This window comes from Enhydra lutris, unplaced genomic scaffold (genome assembly GCF_002288905.1).
Source record: "Enhydra lutris kenyoni isolate GAN:26980312 unplaced genomic scaffold, ASM228890v2 scaffoldscaffold25, whole genome shotgun sequence".
In the NCBI taxonomy this organism is placed as follows: Eukaryota; Metazoa; Chordata; class Mammalia; order Carnivora; family Mustelidae; genus Enhydra; species Enhydra lutris.
In genome coordinates, this window is record NW_019154109.1 from 4,419,936 (window position 1) to 4,441,385 (window position 21,450).

General features: G+C 48.5%; 1 protein-coding gene and 1 long non-coding RNA gene across 2 annotated transcripts in view; one reads left to right on the forward strand and one right to left on the reverse strand.

The window, feature by feature from the left end:
• Positions 1-18,149, reverse strand: part of LOC111151054 — a 42,547-nt gene extending 24,398 nt beyond the window's left edge. The window contains exon 1 of the long non-coding RNA XR_002640837.1: positions 18,046-18,149. This is a non-coding gene — a long non-coding RNA (uncharacterized LOC111151054). The remainder of the gene's footprint in view (positions 1-18,045) is intronic.
• On the forward strand, positions 2,135-3,338 carry LOC111151053 (G protein-coupled receptor 25). The gene has a single exon (XM_022508786.1). It carries the CDS (start codon positions 2,172-2,174, stop codon positions 3,273-3,275), a length of 1,104 nt encoding a protein of 367 aa, XP_022364494.1. The 5' UTR covers positions 2,135-2,171; the 3' UTR covers positions 3,276-3,338.
• Positions 18,150-21,450: the final 3,301 nt, after the last annotated feature.

A 21,450-nucleotide genomic window follows, 5' to 3' on the forward strand; every position in this document is an offset into this window, starting at 1 on the left:
AAAGGAAAACACTAATTCGAAAATACATCTACACCCCATGTTCATTACAGAATCATTTTTTTAAAAGATTTTATTTATTTGAGAGAAAGACAAAAATAGCAATAGAGAGCAGGAGTTGGGAGGAGAGAGAGAAGCAGGCTCCCCGCCGAACAGGGAGCCCGATTCCAGGATCCTGGGGTCATGACCTTAGCTGAAGGCAGACACTTAACTGACTGTGCCACCCAGGTGCCCCCATTACATCATTATTTACAATAGCCAAGATATGGACGAAACCTGTGTTCACTGATAGACAAACAGATAAAGGAAATGTGGTGTGTCTATGTATTCTCTACATATTCTATATATGCTCTAATTATATATATATATGAAATGAAATATTAATCAGTCATAAAAAAGGACTGAGATCCTGCCAAATGAAATATTCAGAGAATGGCAAATGCCATTTGATTTCACTCATATACATAAAACCTAAAAATGGGGCACCTGGGTGGTTCAGTGGGTTGAGCCTCTGCCTTCGGCTCAGGTCATGATCTCAAGGTCATAGGATTGAGCCCCTCATAGGGCTCTCTGCTCAGCACGGAGCCTACTTCCACACACCAGCCCCCTCCCCCCCACCCCTGCCACCTGCTGCTCTGACTACTTGTGATCTCTGTCTGTCAAATACATAAATAAAATCTTAAAAAAAAATAAAACCTAAAAAAAAAATGAACAAATAAACAACAAAAATAGACTCATAAATACAGAGACCTGGTAGTTGCCAGAGATGAGGAGAGTTGGAGGGTGGGCAAAATAGGTGTAGGGGATTAAGAGGTTCCGACTTCCCGCTATAAAATAAATAATTCCCAGGAATGGAAAGTACAGCGTACGGAATATAGTCACTAATACTGTAGCAACATTGCACAGTACGGTAAATACACGTACAGTGGTAAGCACCGCGTAATGTATAGAATTGTCAAATCCCTATTTAATACACCTGAAACTAATATAATATTGTATGTCGGTACTTCAATATATAACATTTTTAAAATTTTTTCTTAAAAAAAGGATCTGGACCTAACTAGAGTTGCCCAGAATCCTTGCTGTAGAAACAGCACGCCAAACTAAAAGGCTTTTTGCACAGCAATGGAAACCATCCACACAATGAAAAGGCAACCTACTGAATGCGAGAAGAAAGGGTACCTCCTGGAGAAAGGGCAAGCTTTCCTTCACCTCCCATCTTCTCCTCACGGGGGCCACCACCCCAGTCAAGGTCAGGCATCATTCTCACCATTTCATCAGTCCTCCCCTGACTCCGACCATAAGGGCTCTCACCCTCCTCTAAACTTCTGACTCCTAATCTGCTCTAAATTAGGTACCATCTTGAGTCATCTTTCCTCCTAAATTTACATCTGTGTTTGACCAGATGAGGGCAGATAAAGGCTGGGATTAAATCCCAGGCCCCTCACCTTTTCTGTCTGGATATACCTCTTTCTTTCTAGCTTAAAACCTTCCCGTGTGGCTCCATAAGGAGCTGATTTGGTCAGAAAATGCCACTCTTTGAGTTAGGACATTTAGCCTGTTGTCTAAAAACACCTGGAGAGCTCTGGTGGCCAATTCCTGATTAGGAAGTGGGCTCCCAAGTGGAGACCCCCCTTCACCCCGGCCCCATTGTGCACCAGACAGCAGAACCCGCACGCAGCAGGCTGCCGCAACACCGCCCCCTTACAAAACCGTCAGCGGGGGTTCTAGCCCCTCACCTCTAATAAAACTAGAGGAAACCACAGAGCCGAGCACCGACGGGAACCAAGTGGGAGATGAAAACAGATGGGGGCTGTCGGGCACCCGCCAACTCTTGCAACCTGACGTCCGACCAGACGGCTCCCACGGGGAGGGACCTTCCCTCCAAGAACCCTCTGGAAGTCTCCTCTGCCGGGTTCCCCGCACTTCCCCTGGGGCCAGCCCCAAATCGTAGGCCTCTACCCAGGAGCCTGCCCCTCCCACGCCACCCCCCTCCTCCCTCACCTTCCTGCCCACCCACCTGCCTCGGTCTGGGTGGCAGGAAGGGAGGTGCTGGGCACCGGCCGTGAAGAGCAACCCCCCCCCACACACCCACACACACAACCTCGCGCTCAGAGCTGCCGCCGCCCACACCCAGGCTGCGTCCCCCACGGGCCTCGCGGTCCTCCCCCGCCATGCCTCTCACTGATCCCTGGATTCCCAGCCCGTGGACGCCGTCCTGGGACTACTCGGGGTCCGGCGACCTGGAGGATCTGGAGCCGTGCCTGGTCCGGGACCTGCCCTACAGCTACGCCTACGTGCCCGTGCTCTACCTGGCGGCCTTCGTGGTGGGCCTGCTGGGCAACTCCTTCGTGGTGTGGCTGCTGGCCGGGCGGCGCGGCCCGCGGCGGCTCGTGGACACCTTCGTGCTGCACCTGGCCGCCGCCGACCTGGGCCTCGTGCTGACGCTGCCGCTGTGGGCCGTGGCGACGGCGCGCGGCGGCCGCTGGCCCTTCGGCGAGGGCCTGTGCAAGCTCAGCGGCTTCGCGCTGGCCGGCACGCGCTGCGCAGGCGCGCTGCTGCTGGCCGGGCTCAGCGTGGACCGCTACCTGGCGGTGGTGAAGCTGCTCGACGCGCGGCCGCTGCGCACCCCGCGCTGCGCGCTGGCCGCCTGCTGCGGCGTCTGGGCCACGGCGCTCCTGGCCGGCCTGCCCTCCCTGGCCTACCGGGAGCTGCAGCCCCTCCCCGGCGGCCGGGGCAGCCAGTGCGGGGAGGAGCCCTCCGACGCCTTCCAGGCGCTGAGCCTGCTGCTGCTGCTGCTCACCTGCGCGCTGCCCCTGGGCGTCAGCCTGGTCTGCTACTGCCTCATCTCGCGCCGCCTGCGCCGGCCGCCGCACCTGGGCCGGGCCCGGAGGAACTCGCTGCGCATCATCTTCGCCGTCGAGGGCGCGTTCCTGGGCTCCTGGCTGCCCTTCGGCGCCCTGCGGGCCGTCTTCCACCTGGCGCGGCTGGGGGCGCTGCCGCTGCCCTGCGGCCTGCTGCTGACGCTGCGCTGGGGCCTCAGCATCGCCACCTGCCTGGCCTTCGTCAACAGCTGCGCCAACCCGCTCATCTACCTGCTGCTGGACCGCTCGTTCCGCACCCGGGCCTGGCGCGGGGTCTGCGGACGCCCCGACCGCCCGGCGCGCGGGGGCAGCTCGGCGTCCTCGCTCTCCAGGGACGACAGCTCCGTGTTCCGGAGCCCCGCCGGCAGCTGGGAGCGAGCGCGGACGGCTAGCGCTGGCCCGGCCCTGCTCTAGCTTGTCCCCAGCCTGGCGGAGGTGGCGGCCCCGGAGCCCGCAGGGGAGGGAGGCCCGGGGGACCGAGGGGGAGAGACTCCCCACACGTGCCTTCTCTGATGCCGGCAGCGCGCTCGGGCCGGCACTGCCTGGACTCCCAGGGCCGCCTCCATCAGCTTTCTCAGGACCTCAGCGCTTTTGGAACTCCCGCCCCCAAACCAGCCTGCTGAGAGCAGCCGTTCTCTCAGCCCAGTGGGCAATGGGGCTGATTTCTTCAGTCCAATAAAGGTCTAAGGAGATGAAGCAGGCAGCAGTCTGGACACCCACAGGTTCACCAAGTAGAAGGAAGGGAAATGGTTTCCTTCTCTGCCCCATTGGGAATGGCGCTGGTCAGAATACCAAACACAGCCCACCCACCCCCAAAAGCTATGCTATCCCCGGCTGTGCTTTCTCTGAACTCCTACAATAGCCACTGCCTTCTGAGAAATACCTTATCGAAGTCAGACCCTCTGGCCCTCTCACTCTCCAAAAAATTCTATAGAATATGGGAATTGACAGCCCTTTTGCCTTTGGTCATCTTTGTAGCTGTCTATGCTGTATCATTAGTCACTATCAGTTCAGGTTTGCATTTTCAAAGCTCACCAAAGCTGTGGGGACTAGCCTCAGGTGCACTGTCCACTTAATTCCTCCTGACAATTTCCCGGAAAGTGCTAGGACTACCCTAGTTTTGTATCCTCTCCCCATTCCTATGAAGCAGATAGACCTACCCTGGAAATTATCTTGGCCCTTCCCTCTGGACAGAAGATTCTGAAATCTTTCACCAGACATTCAAATTCTCTATCACTCAGCCGGGGACACCAGAATCGTCCGTGTCAGTTACCGTTCTCAATAAAAACTTGCTAGCCTGAGCTTGACAATCATGTCTTTCTTTACTTGAGCAGTGGGAGTGAAATGAATGTTGGGAGGAAAATCCAATCCTGGGTCAGACAAAATCAATCCAGTAGTTGAGGTTAACCTCAGATGATCAGGATTTAGTGCAATGTCAGGAACCTAGACAGTTAGCGGCACCATTGCGGGTGCAGTAATCCTACAGAAAGGCAGCAAATCCTTTGCTTTTATTATTTTAAAGGACGTTTCACATTTTGAAGGTTACAAAAAAAAAAAAAAAAAAGACGTAAGGGCATCTGCTAGCCAGGTGTCCCTTCAAAGAGGAAATGAGTCACTGTGATTTTTTTGAATGTGTACTGGGCATTTTTCCCTATCCTTTTTGAGACCGTCTATCCATTTTCTGACTCTGACTTACCCTTTGAGGTTTCTGGAAGGTTTGGGAATTCGGTTTATACTTTTGATTTAAGAGGATTTGGCCTAAAGGAATGTCAGTGCAAGGACAGGAAGGTAATTCTCCTTGAGAACCGCCTCCCAGCCAGCTCTCCATCAGGCCGATCATAAAGCTGCAGGCTTGGGCGGGGGCACCTCCTGAGATCCGTGCTAGGTTGCATCTGAATCCAGGGCATTCATTCTCAAGCTGCTTAACCCCCTACCTAATACCACTGCATTTGTCTTTAGCATTTGGGGGTGTTGGATTAAAATGAATTGAATGTCACAGCCCACTGTGACCCCACCTGTCAGCTGCTTCTCAGTAGGTGAGGCTGTTAAGAAAGATTAAGCACATTCCTCCCACACACCCAGAGCGAGGCAAGACTTGGAGTCTGTGGGGTCCCTGCCAGTAGGACAAATTCAGACACCCTTACAGTTTAAGAGCTCAAGTCTCCCATGGATGGCTCTTCTATGCTCACCATCGCTCTCGGAGGCAAGAAATTATTGTTCGTCAGGGTGTCTGGCTGGCTCAGTCCAAGAAGCATGGGACTCCTGTTCTCAGGGTCATGGGCTAGAGCCCCGTGCTGGGTGTAGAGATTACTTAAGTAAATATATAAATCTTCAAAAGAAAGAAAGAAATTATTCTATGCCATATGGTGGGCTTGCAAGATAGGGAAGGTAGCTCTCATGTGGGTTGGGATGTGGGGAACGAAACCTCAGCTCACAAGCGAAGCGCTTGCTTCTCTTGGCTGTTCCACTTCTACCCTACCACTTTACTTCTCCTGACTTCCAGGACTCATTGAGCTCCCTCAACATTTCCCTCCCAATGCAGAATTCCAGCTGACGGGGGTGAGGGTTGGGGGGCTGGGGAAGTGTGCGCACGCGTACACAGACACACACGATACAGACACGACATGGAGAGAAAGTTCCCTCCCTTTGTTTGCGAAAGTCACCTAATTAGCCTGCCTTGGGGGTCCTTGGAAATTTTCTTTTATACTCACACAAGAGTGAAAGAGGACCAGCAAACTTCCAGTTTTCACAGAGGAAGACAAGGCGTAGGTTCAGGAAAGAGCTGGTTCAATGAGCACCCCCGTATGTATTGCCAAAGGGCAGATTCTTTTATTTTCTTTATTTTTTTAAAAGATTTTATTTATTTATTTGACAGAGAGAGAGAGAGAGAAAGAGTGTGTGCACAAGCAGGCAGAGCTGCAGGCAAAGGGAGAGGAAGAAGCAGGCTCCCCGCTGAGCAGGGAGCCTGATGCAGGGCTTGATCCCAAGACTGAGCCCCAGGCAGACACTTAATGGACTGAGCCAGCCGGGCACCCAAAGGGCAGATTCTTTTAGAAAGCAATTTGTCGTGGCACCTGGGTGGCTCAGTGGGTTAAAGCCTCTGCCTTCAGCTCAGGTCATGATCCCAGGGTCCTGGGATCGAGCCCCACATCGGGCTCTCTGCTTAGCAGGGAGACTGCTTCCTCCTCTCTCTCTGCCTGCCTCTCTGCCTGCTTGTGATCTCTCTGTCAAATAAATAAATAAAATATTTAAAAAAAAAAGAAAGCAATTTGTCAATCAATATGCAGAGCTTTAAAAAATATTCAATCCCATCCCTCCAAATTCTTCATTCTCTGTGACCCTGTGATTTCATGTTCACCTTTCTCTACTAAGACAATAATACTAAATAAGAAAATTTGATGCACTAAGTTCTAAAACATTCTTAAAGACTGAGCCTGAAAGGGAGGCCCTCCTTAACATAACTGTTATGCAGATTCTTAAGATGTTGCTTAAAGGAGAGATCGGAAAATGTGGACCATAAAAGAAAAGAAGGCAACAAGGTTTCGTGTGTTGAACACCCAATCACTTCAAGCTCGATAACTGTTCAAGGGGTTTGGGTAAAGCAAAACATTACATGCCACGAAATCAAAGTCACGTGGACAAAAACTATCTTTTGCTCTTTGCTTTCTCTCCCACAAGTTTGAAGCATCCCAGGTATGTTGCTTTTCTCGTGGTGCTAAGGAAGGAAATGCCATCTGTCTTACTTCTTTTTTCCTTGTTTGTCTCTCCCATCAGAATAAGGGCTCCCTAAGTGAAGGGAGTTTGCTTTATTCAGTGCCGTGTCCCCACGTGTCCCCATTTCCGGGAACACTGCCTGGCATGGCTGGGGCATTCATGAACCACCTGTCGAAGGAATGATCATCCGAACCACACCACAATATGAAATAATAGGATATATTGTGAGGAGTAGGAGGAATGTAAGTCATTTTATGTATGTTTGATAAAAGGGCACAGAAGAAAGTCTAGAGGAAACTCAATAAATGTTAGCAGTGATTGTGTTAGAGTAGGGGGATTACAGATCCCTCCCTCCATCTCTTTATTCCTGAAATTTGTGTAACTTTTCTTTTAAGGGCAGTTCTCCAAGGGCTGTGAAACTGCCAAACTCGGGGTGGAGGGTGGCTAACATCGTCCTGGGTCCTGCCTCCCACTGCCACAACGAGCTGCCTGTCCTGGGGTGTCTCCCTGGCTGTGGGCCTCACTTTCTTCATCTTGAAGGATGGAGATGATTATGTCTGCTTGGGCTGCCTGGTAGATCAAAGTAAATCATGTTCTTGAAAGTACTTTGTGAGCTGTGGTGTTTTAGACAAACAAACCACAGGAGCCCCGCCTTGGGATTATCTGGTTCCAGGCCTGGCTGCCCCCGCCCCATCATCCCCATCCCCACCCCCTCCCCTCCCTGCCCTGGCCTTCCGCGTGCCCTCACCGTCCTGCCCTCGCTGTGGGCTGTGGCGGTGAGAAGGGTGGAGCTGCTCTGGGGTTTGAAAAGGTCACCATCCACTCTACTCAAATTAAAAAAATAGATTAAAAAAAAAGAAAAGAAAAAGAAGTCAGCGCCTGGTCAAAGGCTGGGCACATTTGCCATGTGTGACTCTGACTTCATTCTTGTGACTAATTCTGGGCCTTTTTTCTCACCTCCCTTGACCTCCAGGGTTCTTTCTCAGGGCACAGTGTGGGAACCCAGGCCTCCCTCTGGGGTGATGAGTGATCTGAGGAGTTCAGAAGAATGGCAGAGCTGGCAAAGTTGCCCTTGATGATATGACTCAGTCCCCGTGTCGCTCTGGGGGTAAAGTGAGGACTGTGGACACTCGTGAGGGCTTCTGATGTGGCAGACCTTATCAAGTCTAAATCCCTCCCTTACTGGGGCGGAGAGACCCGAAGGAAGCTCCTGACCAGCCCCTGCCTGGTTCAAGACCCCAGCCCCTGGAGAAGAGGACAAATGACAGAAAGACCCACAGCCAACAGACCAGGGGATGCTTGGAAAGGGAGAGGAAAAGACGAAGCAAAGATATGCCATCGCTTGCTCTTCCTCTTCATGATCACCAAAGTCAAAAGTGTGTCCTGGGTGTGTGATGGTATCTTGCGTAAAAGCAGACACCACCCGAGATTCACTACCTCACAGATTCACTACCTCACAGTACTTGTGAGAGCTAGAAACCCATTCTGAGGGTTCTAAGAGGACCCTGAGCATCAGAGATGGGAAGTCACTTGTTTAAGGCAATAATAACACCACTTGTGTCCGTGTAACACACCACAAATATTTAAAGAGCACACACACAGAATTTCATCAATTCTCATGACCCTACAGTAGGCAGGAACGATTAGCTTCATTTTAGGGACGTTGAAACTGACAAGAGGATTGGTCAAGGTCATGGAGAAGCAGACAATGCTGATCAAACCTTGGTAGAACCCTCCTGCCCTCTCTTCTCCTGCTACCCCTTCCCATGTGATACCCGAAGAGGCGCTCGCTCTCTCCATTCTGAACCCAGCTCACACTCAGCAACTCCCTGACTCAGGCTCTCTCTTAAAAATGTTAGGAATTTCTAAGGCACAAACTATATAATCTTGCTTATATGTGGAATCTAAAAAAAACAAGACAAATGAATAAACAGACGAAAAACGGACTCAGACCAAGAAGTACAGAGAACTGGTGGGTGCCTGGAGGGAAAGGCGGGGGATGGGCAAAATGGGGGAGATCCAGGCCTCCAGTTATGGAATGAATATGCGAATAAGTCATGTGAATAAAACGTACAGTACAGGGAATCTGTCTGGTGACAGATGGCAGCTACACCTGTGCTGGGCACAGCATAACGTAGAGTTGTTGAATCACTATGTTGTACACCTGAAACTAATGTCACACTGTGTGTCAACTATACTCAAATAAAAAAAAATTTTTTAATAAGAGTTTTCTTCTGATTATTAAAATAACACTGGTTCTTTATTAATAAAAAGTGAAATTAGAGGAAAATACAAAAGAAAAATATGAAAAACACCCACCATTCCACCATGAAAAGATACTTTAAAATATTTTTCTGTGTATAGAACAATAAACGTGTACATTTTTTCCCCCACTAAATTGGGAATAACCTACCTGAGACCACAGACTGAGTCTGTTGTGTTCCCAATTGTATACCCAGTGCCCGGCACAAAATTGGTACTCAATAGCTATATGTTGAATATTATATACATTATTTTGGCACTCACTTTTTTCTTTAATTAAGTAGGCTCTGCACCCAACATGAGGCTTGAACCCGTGACCCAAGATCAAGTGTCCCATGCTCTACCAACTGAGCCAGCCAGGTGCCCCATATACATCATTTTGTAGCCTGCTTTCTTCATTAAGCAATATGCCATGTTTTATCATATCATTAGATACTTTTCTAAAACATGTTTTTAAGGTTACAATACATCATTATATGAAATACAATCTCATTTATGTAACAAAGCCCCTAATCTCTTTTTTTTTTTAAAGACTTTATTTATTTATTTGACAGAGAGAGAGAGATCACAAGTAGGCAGAGAGGCAGGCAGAGAAAGAGGGGGAAGCAGGCTCCCTGCTGAGAAGAGAGCCCTATGAGGGGCTCAATCCCAGGATCCTGAGATCATGACCTGAGCTGAAGGCAGAGGCTTAACCCACTGAGCCACCCAGGCGCCCCCCTAATCTTTTTTTTAAAGCTTATTTATTTTTAAAAGTAGTCTTTATACGCAACATAGGATGTGAACTTGACCCCGAGATCAAGAATTGCACGCTCTTCCAACATAGCCAGAGTCTCTAACCTTTTTCAATTTTTCACCCTTGTAAACAATTCTATGATGAACACCCTTGTACAAAGATTTTTGTAACCATTTCTAATTCATTTTTAGGGCAAATTTCTAGTAGCAAAAGTATTCATCAAAGATTATAAACGGTTGAAGACTTTTGGAACATTGTGCCAAATTGTTGGAAAATCTGTATTCTTTCTAGAGGTGTATGTGAGTGCCCATTCACCACACCCTTAACAAACACCACCAGGCCATTATTATTTTTAAAAGTATTTGTCAATTTGGTATCTGCCCAACTTAAAAAGAACACAAGATTACCGTCTTATTATATTATTCCAAAGACTTGTAACTCGTGCAAGGATATTCCCTAAAGAACTTGTATTATTATCCCCATTTTACAGATGAAGGAGCTGACATACCTGCCAAAAGCTCTACTGACTTGCCAGGGGTCACACACACACGTGGCAGAATTTAAAACCTGCGCACCCTGGCCCATAGCTCAAGCCAGCTTCCATCTCCCACCGGTTCCTAGCACCTGCCTTACCCTGGGTATCACTCATTAGTACTAAGCCCAGTCGCACACTGAGATCAAGACCATTACTGGCCCTGCATAGAATTACTGTACTTCTGTTCTCAAAAGATCAATAGTTAAATGATGATTAACTTTTTGTGTCCACTTGACGGGGGTGGGGGGCACAGGGTGCCTAGATATTTGGTCAGACGTTATTCTGAGTGTGTGCATAGGCGCGCACGAGATTCACATGTGAATCAGTAGACTGAGGAAAGAACTCACGTGGCGGATAGGGGGTGGGAGAGGTGGGAGGCAGGGGGCTCATCTAACCCATCAGTGGCCTAAACACAATCAAAGGCCATGTAAGAGGGAATCCGCTCTCGACCTGACTGAGCTGTGACATCAGTCTTCTTCCTTTGGACTCGGTCTGGGACTGGAATTTCCAACTTCAACTCTCTCCTGAGTCTCCAGCTTACCAACTGGGGATTTGGGGATTTTTCAGCCTCCATAATGGTGTGGGCCAATTTCTTATAATACATGTCTTTAGATAGAGAGATGGCTGGATTTAGATGGGTATATAAATATATAATAATCTATATTATATATATATATTTATAAAATAGATATATTTATCTCTCTTCTATTGGTTCTGTTTCTTTGGAGAACCCAGACCAATACAATCAGGGTCCCCTTACTGAGGAGAGCTTGGGCATCAGAATGAGACGATGAATGGGACACTTTGCAGATGTGTTAAGCTAAGGGATCAAAATGGGGAGAAACGGTGCAAACCACTTCCCCTCCCCCACACTGCCTGGGTAGTCCTAACTGGCAACTTAGGCAGTGAAAGCAAAGGAGCTTGGCTTTGGTGTGCAGCAAAGCCTGAAGTACAGATCTGAGACAACGGCTGCTCATGTCTGGGAGGAGGCTGTGGTTTGCCCCAGGGAGATGTGCTAGACACAGGGTGATTAATCTCGCGCACCCCGCTCTGAAAATGACTGTCTTCGTGATGCGCACACTCGCATCGCATCTCTAATCCAGTATGTCTCTTTGCCTCAGCCCCCAGCCAGCCAAAAACAAGGTTTGTGCTGTCCCCATACTGGATCCTATGCACAAGAAGCCACAGTATAGTAGAGGACACAAGGCTTGCTGAATTCTTTCTATCTTTTTAAGCAAAATCTTGGGTCCTTTCCTTTCCTTTTTTCTTTTTTCTCTTTTCTTTTTTCTCTTTTCTTTTCTTTTCCTCTTTCTTTCTTTCTTTCTAACAAATTGTTCCAAATCTTCACAGGTTTCATTTTTTAAAATTCTGATTACCATAAAGAGAGAAAAATGTCACATTAAGAGTAAAATAACTCCAGGGGCGCCTGGGTGGCTCAGTGGGTTGGGCCGCTGCCTTCGGCTCAGGTCATGATCCCAGGTCCTGGGTTCGAGCCCCGCATCGGGCTCTCTGCTCAGCGGGGAGCCTGCTTCCTCCTCTCTCTCTGCCTGCCTCTCTGCCTACTTGTGATTTCTCTCTGTCAAATAAATAAATAAAATCTTTAAAAAAAAAAAAAAAAAGAGTAAAATAACTCCAGACCCCGCACCCTAATAGCACTGATGGTCACGTTGGCACATTCTCTTTCCAGCCCTTCTTTATCATGGTCACATCTTACACCGCTGTCATCAGGAGATGTTCTGTTTTGTCTTGTTCTGTTTTCTGGAATATACCAGAAACATTTTTCTATGCCACTATATAGATTTCCTAACGGTCACTTCTGAAGGCTTCCCTCTCCCTGTGGATAAACCAGAATGTAGCTAAGCGATCTCCCTGTTAGACACTCAGCTTGCTCCGGAGATTTTGCTGTGATAAACACACAGCAGTAAGCATTCTTCCCCGCAGGACTGATTTGGGATGCCCGTTCCAAACCGAAGATAACCCCTGCCACCTGCTTCCCCTCCTGTGGGCTCTTCTCCTTCGTGGCCCTGCGTCATTCTATCACCTCTGATGCTGTCTCCTTCGAAACACCGAACCCCCCCCCCACCTCAAAAGCAGGAGCCGTGGACTCATAAACAATGCATTTTGGAAGCCGTTTGAAAAGTAGCACAGCACCCGTGAATGTCCGTAATTATTATTATTTTAGACCCTAATGGATGGACTGTGAAAACCACTGTAACACAGGAAGGACCTTAGTGCATAAGCTGGGGCTGTGCCTGGTTCAAGTCCCAGCTCTGCTTCTCACTTTCTTTTTCCACTTCAAAATCCTCATCCGTAAAATGGGAATAATGCTTTTTACCTCAGTGGGTACATGAAAAAGTTAAATGTGACACCATATCAGGTGCTTACAACTACCTGACACGTATCAAGCATTCGATGTTTGCTATAATCCTCGCGAGTACAATAAACAATACAAAATCTTTCTTAAGCGGAATTGAATTATACCACGGCTTGTGATTTCTCTTCTCTGATTCCCTGATTCACCACATTTTTATTTTGCATTTGCTATGTGTCACTTAGTCAGCAGGGCCGTGGGGCTACAGAAATTAAAAAGACTCCCCGTTTGCCTGAGGAACAACCACTGACAGCTTGAGTCTCCATCCCCCACACACACAAAAGACGGAAAGTGTGGGCTCACGGGCATAAAAGAAATAAAAGCCACACAGATTTGGGGTAAAATGCTATTTTTCTTTTCCTCTTTTTTGAAACTCAGAATTATACAAAGAACTCTGTACTGTGTGAATAAATCACTTTTGGAATCATTGATTTCCAGAGAACTGGTTGATCACGGTGCCCCTTGAGTGAAAGTCTGGGAGTAGACCCTGGCTGTTCTGTCTCTCGGGGGGACGCTGCCTTGCCGAGCCCAGAGCACTCCCTGACACGAGTGGGGCAGGCAGCCGTCCACACACAGCCGCTCGGCTGAGGGGCCGTGCCCAGCAGTGGGTGGCCGGGCTGCTGCCCATAAGGGCCCAGCCCTGGGTGGGGGCGGGATGAGGGGACTCCTCTGGTCCACAGTCCTACGATTACAGGCCCAACCTCTTCTTCAGAGACTTATCTCACATCTTGCTTTAAAAAGTATTTTAAATATTTCCACCAAAAGGCTGGAAGCATATAACCATCAATTAAAAATCAAACAATCAAGGCAAAACAATCCGCACACACGCAAAGGCAACAACTCAACCACGCTACCCATTACCACAAACGAGGCAAGACAAACAAATAAGAAGTCGGAAAGTAAAATTCATTTCTCAGCCTACTTAATAAATGCTTTTTGACATTTCAGAATCTGTCTGTGGCCCAGTATCAAGAGAGACCCACGCATACAGGGTCTGGGTACTCTCGGCGGTTCAAGTCTCGAAAGACACCTGAGCAGAGCCTGTCGGGGAACCCCAGCAGGCTCTGTAAACAGGGAAGTTATTTTTAAAATATAATAAATCAACAGGGACATCTTTTATGGGGTTTTCTTATATAACCTGAATTTGGAAGGTAGGTTAGTAAGAAAGCGATTGCCCACATCCTATGAAGTTTACTGCTTTTTAAGAAAAAATTATTTTCTTTTCTTTTTTTTTTTTAAAGATTTTATTATTTATTTGACAGACAAGAGATCACAAGTAGTCAGAGAGGCAGGCAGAGAGAGAGGAGGAAGCAGGCTCCCCGCTGAGCAGAGAGCCCGATGCAGGACTCAACCCCAGGACCCTGAGATCATGACCTGAGCCGAAAGCAGAGGCTTAACCCACTGAGCCACCCAGGTGCCCCCAAGAAAAAATTATTTTAAATTGAAACAAAAAAAAACCACCTTTTGCACCCTCAAAGAAAATAATTGATTCAGGCAACGGTCACTAGTGGATGCTAAAGCCACGGGGCGGGAGCTGGACCATTACAAGATGCTCCCCTATTGCCTCAGCGACGAGTTCCCAGTGAGAAGGGAGAAGACACAATGTGACAAATACAAGGGTCAGGAGCAAGTTCAGGGACAATGCGAGGAGGCAAGCAGATAAAACACAGAATGTAGGTCATTTCATGAGATGGCTGACCTGATTTCAATAAGACTTGATTAAAAAAAAAAAATCAGGTGGGGAAAGGGGACCCATCACACAAGAAAAAAGAGCCAATTTCAATGTGTAGACCTTCCTTTGATCCGATAGACACAGACCACCTTTAAAAGACAATGGTGGGGCGGGGGCGGGGGGGGGGCGCCCGGGTGGCTCAGTGGGTTGGAGCCTCTGCCTTAGGCTCAGGTCATGATCCCAGGGTCCTGGGAACGAGCCCTGCATTGGGCTCTCTGCTCAGCAGGGAGCCTGCTTCCCTTCCCCTCTCTCTGCCTGCCTCTGTGCCTACTTGTGATCTCTGTCAAATAAATAAATAAAATTGTAAAAAAAAAAAAAAAAGACAATGGTAGGACAACTGGGGAACTTTGAACGTGACTTGGTATTAGGTAATATTAAAGGGCTATTGTGATAATGATCAAATGATTCTATAAGAAAAGCGTCCAGTTTTTTTTTTTTTTTTTTTCAGAGATTAGCTCTGAAACATTTTGAAGTGATACGTCGCCATGTCTGGGACTTTCTTTAAAATATTTTGCTAAAAAATTATTTGCTAAATAATCCAAAAAAATATTTTGCTAAAAAATAAACTAAGGAAAGAGAGGGAAATGTTGATAATCACTAAGTCTAGGTGACAGATAAATGAGGGTTCATTATACTAGACTCTCTCATTTATGTTGGAGAGTATTCATAATAAAAAGTTTTAAACTATTAATGTTAACTATTCATTTTAAATTGTAGGAATTGCATATGAATAAAGAATACACTTTCACAGCAAAAAGTCCACGCGGAAATGATAACCAAAGCTCAACTCCTCTTCGTCCCCTAGTCCCTAGGTCAGCCCCCACCCCAGAAGTAAATACCATTAGCATTTGGGTGTTTAGAGATTATTTTTCAATTTCTTAGCTGCACCTGCTGGAATCCCAGCTCTTAGCACTGGGCAAGGACAGAAAGTAGACATCGCCCACTTGCCAGCATCCAACACATATTTGAAGGTTCTTGGGCAAACTGAGCGGCTTCTCCTCCCTGATTTCAACTTAGGGGGCTTTTGCTCATCAGGAACACCCAGCTAAAGTTCGCTTCAAGATCCTGCCTGGATCCTGCCTGCTGCCTTTCAGCCACTTTACAGAACTGACTCCAATCGCCATGCCCCCTCTCTCTGCCTACACCCTCCTCCCCCAGCTATCAAAGCACTTAGAACACTTTAGTGCATGAGTTTATGAACAAACAGATGGAAAATGCCCGGACCAGTCACAGAGGGGTTGGGACAAGAGCTTTGGGGTGGGAGGCGTGAGGAGGTCACACATAGCTGGGTTTATGGACCATTTCAATGGATTTTAAGAGCATCGTACCTCAAGGTATTCTCCTTGGTTCGTACCAAACCATTCTCCTTTTTCTTCCTTTCTCATCATGCTGAGTATTGTAGGAGACAGAAGTGTGAGGCACGAATTTGATTCTAGTTAACACATGCCAATGCCCCAGGCCCAGGGCTGGCCACGGGAGGAGGGCGGCCTTTCGAAGCCGAAGCCTCGAGCTGCTAAACCACAGGAAGTGAAACTTGGTCACCAGTAAACAGGTTTGGACCACTGAAGTCTTAATTATCATGCAGAAGTTTCTTTCTTTCTTTCTTTCTTTCTTTTTTTTTCTTCCTGAGAGTTGGGTGTGAGGAAGAACTTATTTTTCTTTTAAGATTAGGAATGTGGGGGAAAAGTCTTGAAAAAAAAAAATCACTACCAGGATGTCTGGATGGCTCAGTCAGTTAAGTGTCTGCCTTCAGCTCAAGTCATGATGTCAGAGTCCTAGGATCGAGCCCCGCATGGGGCTCCTTGCTCGGCGGGAAGCCTGCTTCTCCCTCTGCCTGCTGCTCCTCCTGCTTGTGCTCTCTCTCTCTCTCTCTGGCACATAAATAAATAAAATATTTTAAAAATAAATAAAAATTTTTGAAAAATCACTACACCTTTCCCCGGTGCCTGGCTGGCTCAGTCCAAGGAGCATGTGACTCTTGATCTCGGGGTTATGAGTTGGAGTCCCACTTTGGGTGGAGAGGTTCCTTGATAATTACATAATGCTAAAACCTATCTTATCTACATGATTTCACTATCCTCCCCACAGCCACACCAGTGCATCCACCATCCCCATTTTACAGAGGAAGAAACTGAGGCTAATTTGTCTGAGTCCAAAACACATACTTTTTGTATCTCTCCTAAATTACGTCCCCGAGCTGCCCAATAACCACCTACCAGGCAAAGTGAGGAAAGGCCCCACTAGGTCAGGTGCTACTTTGGGGGGCACCTCTATCTCCAGGCACTTGAGAAAAACAAGCAGTTATCAGATTTCTAATAATCCAGCCCTGATCAGAGCAGCAGACACCCCTACCCTCACCCTCCATCTCTCCCGCCACCTCCCTTGCCAGCCGCTCGAACTCATGACCTGAGGTGCTGCTCAGACAGGGACTTGGGGGCCCGGGCTCTGCTCCCAGGGACCTGGGACTTCTCCACCACACATAACCCTGACAGGGAAGAAATGCAGTGGGGACCAGGCTGACAAAGTCTTACTATGTGTGCCATCTAACTTCAAGCAGATACGGGCTTTCTCTGTGGGCACTGGAGTGGGGGCGGCTAAGGAGAGCTGGGAGCAGAGGCACCCTCAGGACCCACATGTCCTGTCTGTCAGGATGCTGGTCTCCGCCATGTCTGAAAGCCCCACAATAATCACTGCTTTCTCTGGTCTGTGGTATTTAGGTTTTTGTCTTTGTAGTTGTACTGTTTTTAACATAATTCACTTAAAGTTTTTCTTAAAGTTTCAAAATCTCGGGGCGCCTAGGTGGCTCAGTGGGTTAAGCATCTGCCTTCGGCTCAGGCCGAGATCCTAGGGGTCCTGGAATGGAGCCCCGTGTGGGGCTCCCCGCTCGGCAGGGTGTCTGCTTCTTCCTCTCTCTCTGAACCTACCTCCGCAACCACCGCCTTGCTTGCCCTCTTACTCTCTTGCTCACATAAATAAACACATGAATAAATAATCTCTTAAATTTTTTTTTTAAAGTTTCAAATTCTCTGGGTCTCTAGACACAGAAGAGAGGATAGCCAGAGACCAGGGCCCCCAGAGCAAGGCAAGGTAGGCTGGGGGCTTGGGGCTTGCAGTGAGGGAGGGGCCCGTTCACCCCTCAGGAGAGGAAGGATCCGCGTCCTCCATCAGCTGGGCTATCGGAAGCAAGGAATTCTCAGGCTGGATTAGAGCCTAGGACAACTCCACTCCACCCTCGTCACTTTCACTCTCAGGATTTTTTCTCCTCCAAGGCACAGGGAAGAAAGACCAGAGCATCATTGGTCCAGATCCAAGAGCGATCAACTCTCGCCCCCTGGTGGCCGCACCAGGGAGCGCATGCTATAACTGAGGCCGGCGCAGTACGTTAAGAGGGGAGGATGGCGCCAGTCTCAGGGGCCAGGGCTCTGGGCCGGAGGCACTCAGACACAGGGCTGTGGCCCCTGGAATCCTATGGGAGCCCTGGTGGCTCGGATGGAGGAGGTGGAGAGGAAGAGGTAGGAAGAACGAGAGAAAGGGGAAGGAAACATGCAAAGGAAGAGAGAGAAGGTGGGAAGGGTAAGCACCGTGGAGAGGATCTGGTGGCATCCAGAAAGCAGCTGAGAATTGCCAGCCTGCTGGATGCTGCTGTGTCTTGGTGAAGTGGGCTCCTTTTCCACCTCATGCAACTCAGGAGTCGGAGCCCCACGGAGGGCTCTGTCCTGCATTCCAAGCAGGTCTCTAAATGCAACGTCTTTGCCCAAGTTGCCCTGCCCTTGGGGCAGTGAAACACCCAGCCTTGGCCCCCTAAGGTGGTCGTATGCATTTCCCACAGCTACTTACCTCCTGCCACCAGCCTGTGCCCCGTCGAGAGGGTTCTGCGCCACAGAGGCAGATGCCAACGGGCAGTGCCCCTCCTGCACCTGCCCTCAGCTGCGAGCTGCAGGATGCGGTCAGGAGAGGAAACAGGGCCTCGGGCTCCGAGTCATTCTGGGGTTTCCAAAAGGCTTCTTGCCGAGGGCATCGACAGGGCACTGTCTGCACCACTGAGAATCGACTCATTCTTTTCACCCAGCCCACGGAGGGAGGGGGAGAGGAGGGTGGGCAAGGTGAGTGAGCCTCATCCTCTGCTAGGCCCAAGGGCCTGAGGACACCTGAGTCAGCAGGACCAGGGCAGCTCCCATGGGCAGGGAGAGTTCTGGGGCACCCCCTCCCCACAGTATGTGGGGAAGGGCTGTTCCCAGCACAGACGGGCAGCTGCTCAGCCACCACGAGGCTTTCAGAAGCCAAGCTACGGAGTTTCCAGCTTGTGCCCCCTTCTCCTCTCTGGCAGGAACTCAGAAAGCTTTTCTCAAGACCCCTCCACCACTTCCCAGGACTAACCATCCGATGGAAAAGAACTGTGGCCCCCTTCAGCTAAAGTGAGAAGGACAGAAACCTGTTGGGTGCTTGGTGGACTCTCCCAATGAGCACCCCCCGCTCCTTCCATAGTCTGGGCTAGTCGGTTCCCTTTAAGGGCTCTGGTTTCTGCTTCCAGAACGAACATCTGCTTCCCCAGCCCTGGCTTCTTCAGACCCTGCTCAAACCAGTCCCAGGCTTTGTGCTCAGAGCTGTGCGGCAGCAAATCAAGCTATGGCCCAAGGACTGCAGATACATTTTGCTTGACTGCTTTTAAATTTTTTTTTTTTTAAAGATTTTGTTTATTTGACAGAGAGAGATCACAAGTAGACAGAGAGGCAGGCAGAGAGAGAGAGAGGGAAGCAGGCTCCCTGCTGAGCAGAGAGCCCGATGCGGCACTCGATCCCAGGACCCTGAGATCATGACCTGAGCTGAAGGCAGCGGCTTAACCCACTGAGCCACCCAGGCGCCCCTGCTTTTAAATTTTTAATAAAAGAATCAAATGTGTACAAATTAGGAGATCTCACATTTCACACAAAATCTGGGTTTCCAGATTTTGTTTTAAAAATAGAAGCCCTTTTCTTGTGACATTTGCAGTGACAGCTGCCCTGAAACAGAGCCTCAGTGTTGGAATTTGCCATAGTCTCCACCATGCCCTTCTGTGCCCCTCTCCCCCGACATATGCCAAGGCCAGGTCCATAAATCAATTTGATTCTGTTCTGGGCCTCTGGGGTGACAAAAACTGGTATTTTCTCAAGCAGGATCCTGAAGGTTTAGGGGAGCACCAGAGAGCAGGGTAAGGGCTGGCAGCTAGCTGCTCTAGCTCCCTGGGGTCTCTTATAGCCTGAGCTCCTGCTTCCTGGGTATGTGCAGTGCACAGTTATGTTGAGGCCAGAAACTTGGGCCTGAGCATCCCACCTCCCAGACCTGGTGAGGCCCCGCTACCACTTATGGGCACTGCATGAAGTAGTGTTCAGGGTCCTGGCTGCCTAGGACACACACTATTTTCCTTCACATTCCCAGGTCATCACACCTCTTTTTCCTGGCCTCCAAAAGCCACATCTCTGCCCTTGAACCTCAGGACCCCTGGCATTGTCTCAGGAGCCTTGGGGCTAAGGCCTTCAGGAAGGTTCTGCTTTCCTCCCAGAGAAAAGGCAGCAGTGAATGGAAAGGGAGAAGGAATGCAAATCAATGCTTCAACAAACTGTGCCATTCCATGAGTAATATAATAATATAATAATGCTTACCTTCAAAGGCACATTACCCTCTATCCTTAAACACTCCCAGAATTCCACGCCCCCCCCCCGCAATGTCTTTTTCTCATCTTACACACCCTACCTGGGTGATTTCACCCACTCCCAGATCTCCAGCTCTCTAGTGTCTCCTAAACCCCACTCTCCAACCTTCCTTGTGGTTTAGAGCTCCACCTCCTGCCAACACTACTGGGCTGCTGACTGGACATTACCTTCAATGTCCTCAGGTGAATACATCTTACGCTGAACTCTCAAGCTAGAAATCTGGGAAACCCTCGACTCTTCCCTTTTCCTACCTGCCATGTCTTTAGTCAGTCAGTTGTGAAGTCAAGCAAGATCTACCATCCTGTATGGCTGTTTCTAAACTCTCCCCAGTCCGTTTGCTCATTGATCTAACAATGAGTCTGCCTAGGTTCTGGATTGACAGTTTTCAATATCGTGATGGATAATTTTACGTGTCAACTTGGCTAGGCCTGTGGTTTCCAGATATTTGGTCAAATATTACCCAGGATGTTTCTGTGAAGGTATTTTTTTTATTTATTTATTTATTTATTTATTTATTTATTTATTTATTTATTACTTTTAAGTGGTCTCTCCACCCAACATGGAGCTCAAACTCACAAGCCAAAAGTTACACCTGGCACCCCTCTGTGAAGGTATTTTTTTTTTAAAGGATTTTATTTATTTATTTGACAGAGAAAGAGATCACAAGTAGGCAGAGAGGCAGGCAGAGAGAGAGGGAAGCAGGCTCCCTGCTGAGCAGAGAGCCCGATGCGGGACTCGAGCCCTGGGATCACGATCTGAGCCTAAGGCAGAGGCTTTAACCCACTGAGCCACCCAGGCGCCCTGTGAAGGTATTTTTAAAAGGGATTAACATTTAAGGGAACAGTGGACTCTGAGTAAAACATTATTCTCCATAATACGGGTGGACCTCATCCAATCAGTTGAAGGCCTTAATAGGAAAAAGACTGACCTTCTCTGATGAAGAAGGAATTCTGTAAGCAGAGTGCCTTTGGACTTGAACTGCAGTCTTCTCTGGGTCTTCAGCATGTCAGGCCACCCTGCAGATTTTGGACTTGTCAGCAATTCCAATAGCATTCCTTAAAATAAATCTCTTTTTCTCTGCATCTCTCTCTTTCTAATATATATGTATACACACACACATATTTATACCTATTGATTATGTTTTTCTGGAGAACCTTGACTAGTACAAGTAGCTTCTCTTCAATTTCAGGATAAAAATCTTAAGCCTTAGCTAGCCCACACAGCTCTTCAGTCAACTTAGTTCAGACAGTGCTTTTGTATGAATGAGAGAAAGTCGCCCTCTCTAGGCAGAACCAGGGCACACAGTTTGGTAGGTGGAACACCGATGAGCCCTCCTTATTAGTGTGGTGCACAACCTGGACAACCGCATAGAGCTACACTTCTTCCTGATGAGCCTCTGCCTGCCACTTTAGGCTTGTCTTTCTTTGTTTTCATTTTTTTCCTTCCGCCTCATCCTACACCCTAAGTTCCCTGTAGCTCCTAGAACCTACTGTGCTTCTTTGCCATTATGCTTTTGGATATCCCGTCATTGCTGCCTCAAAATCCTCCTTAT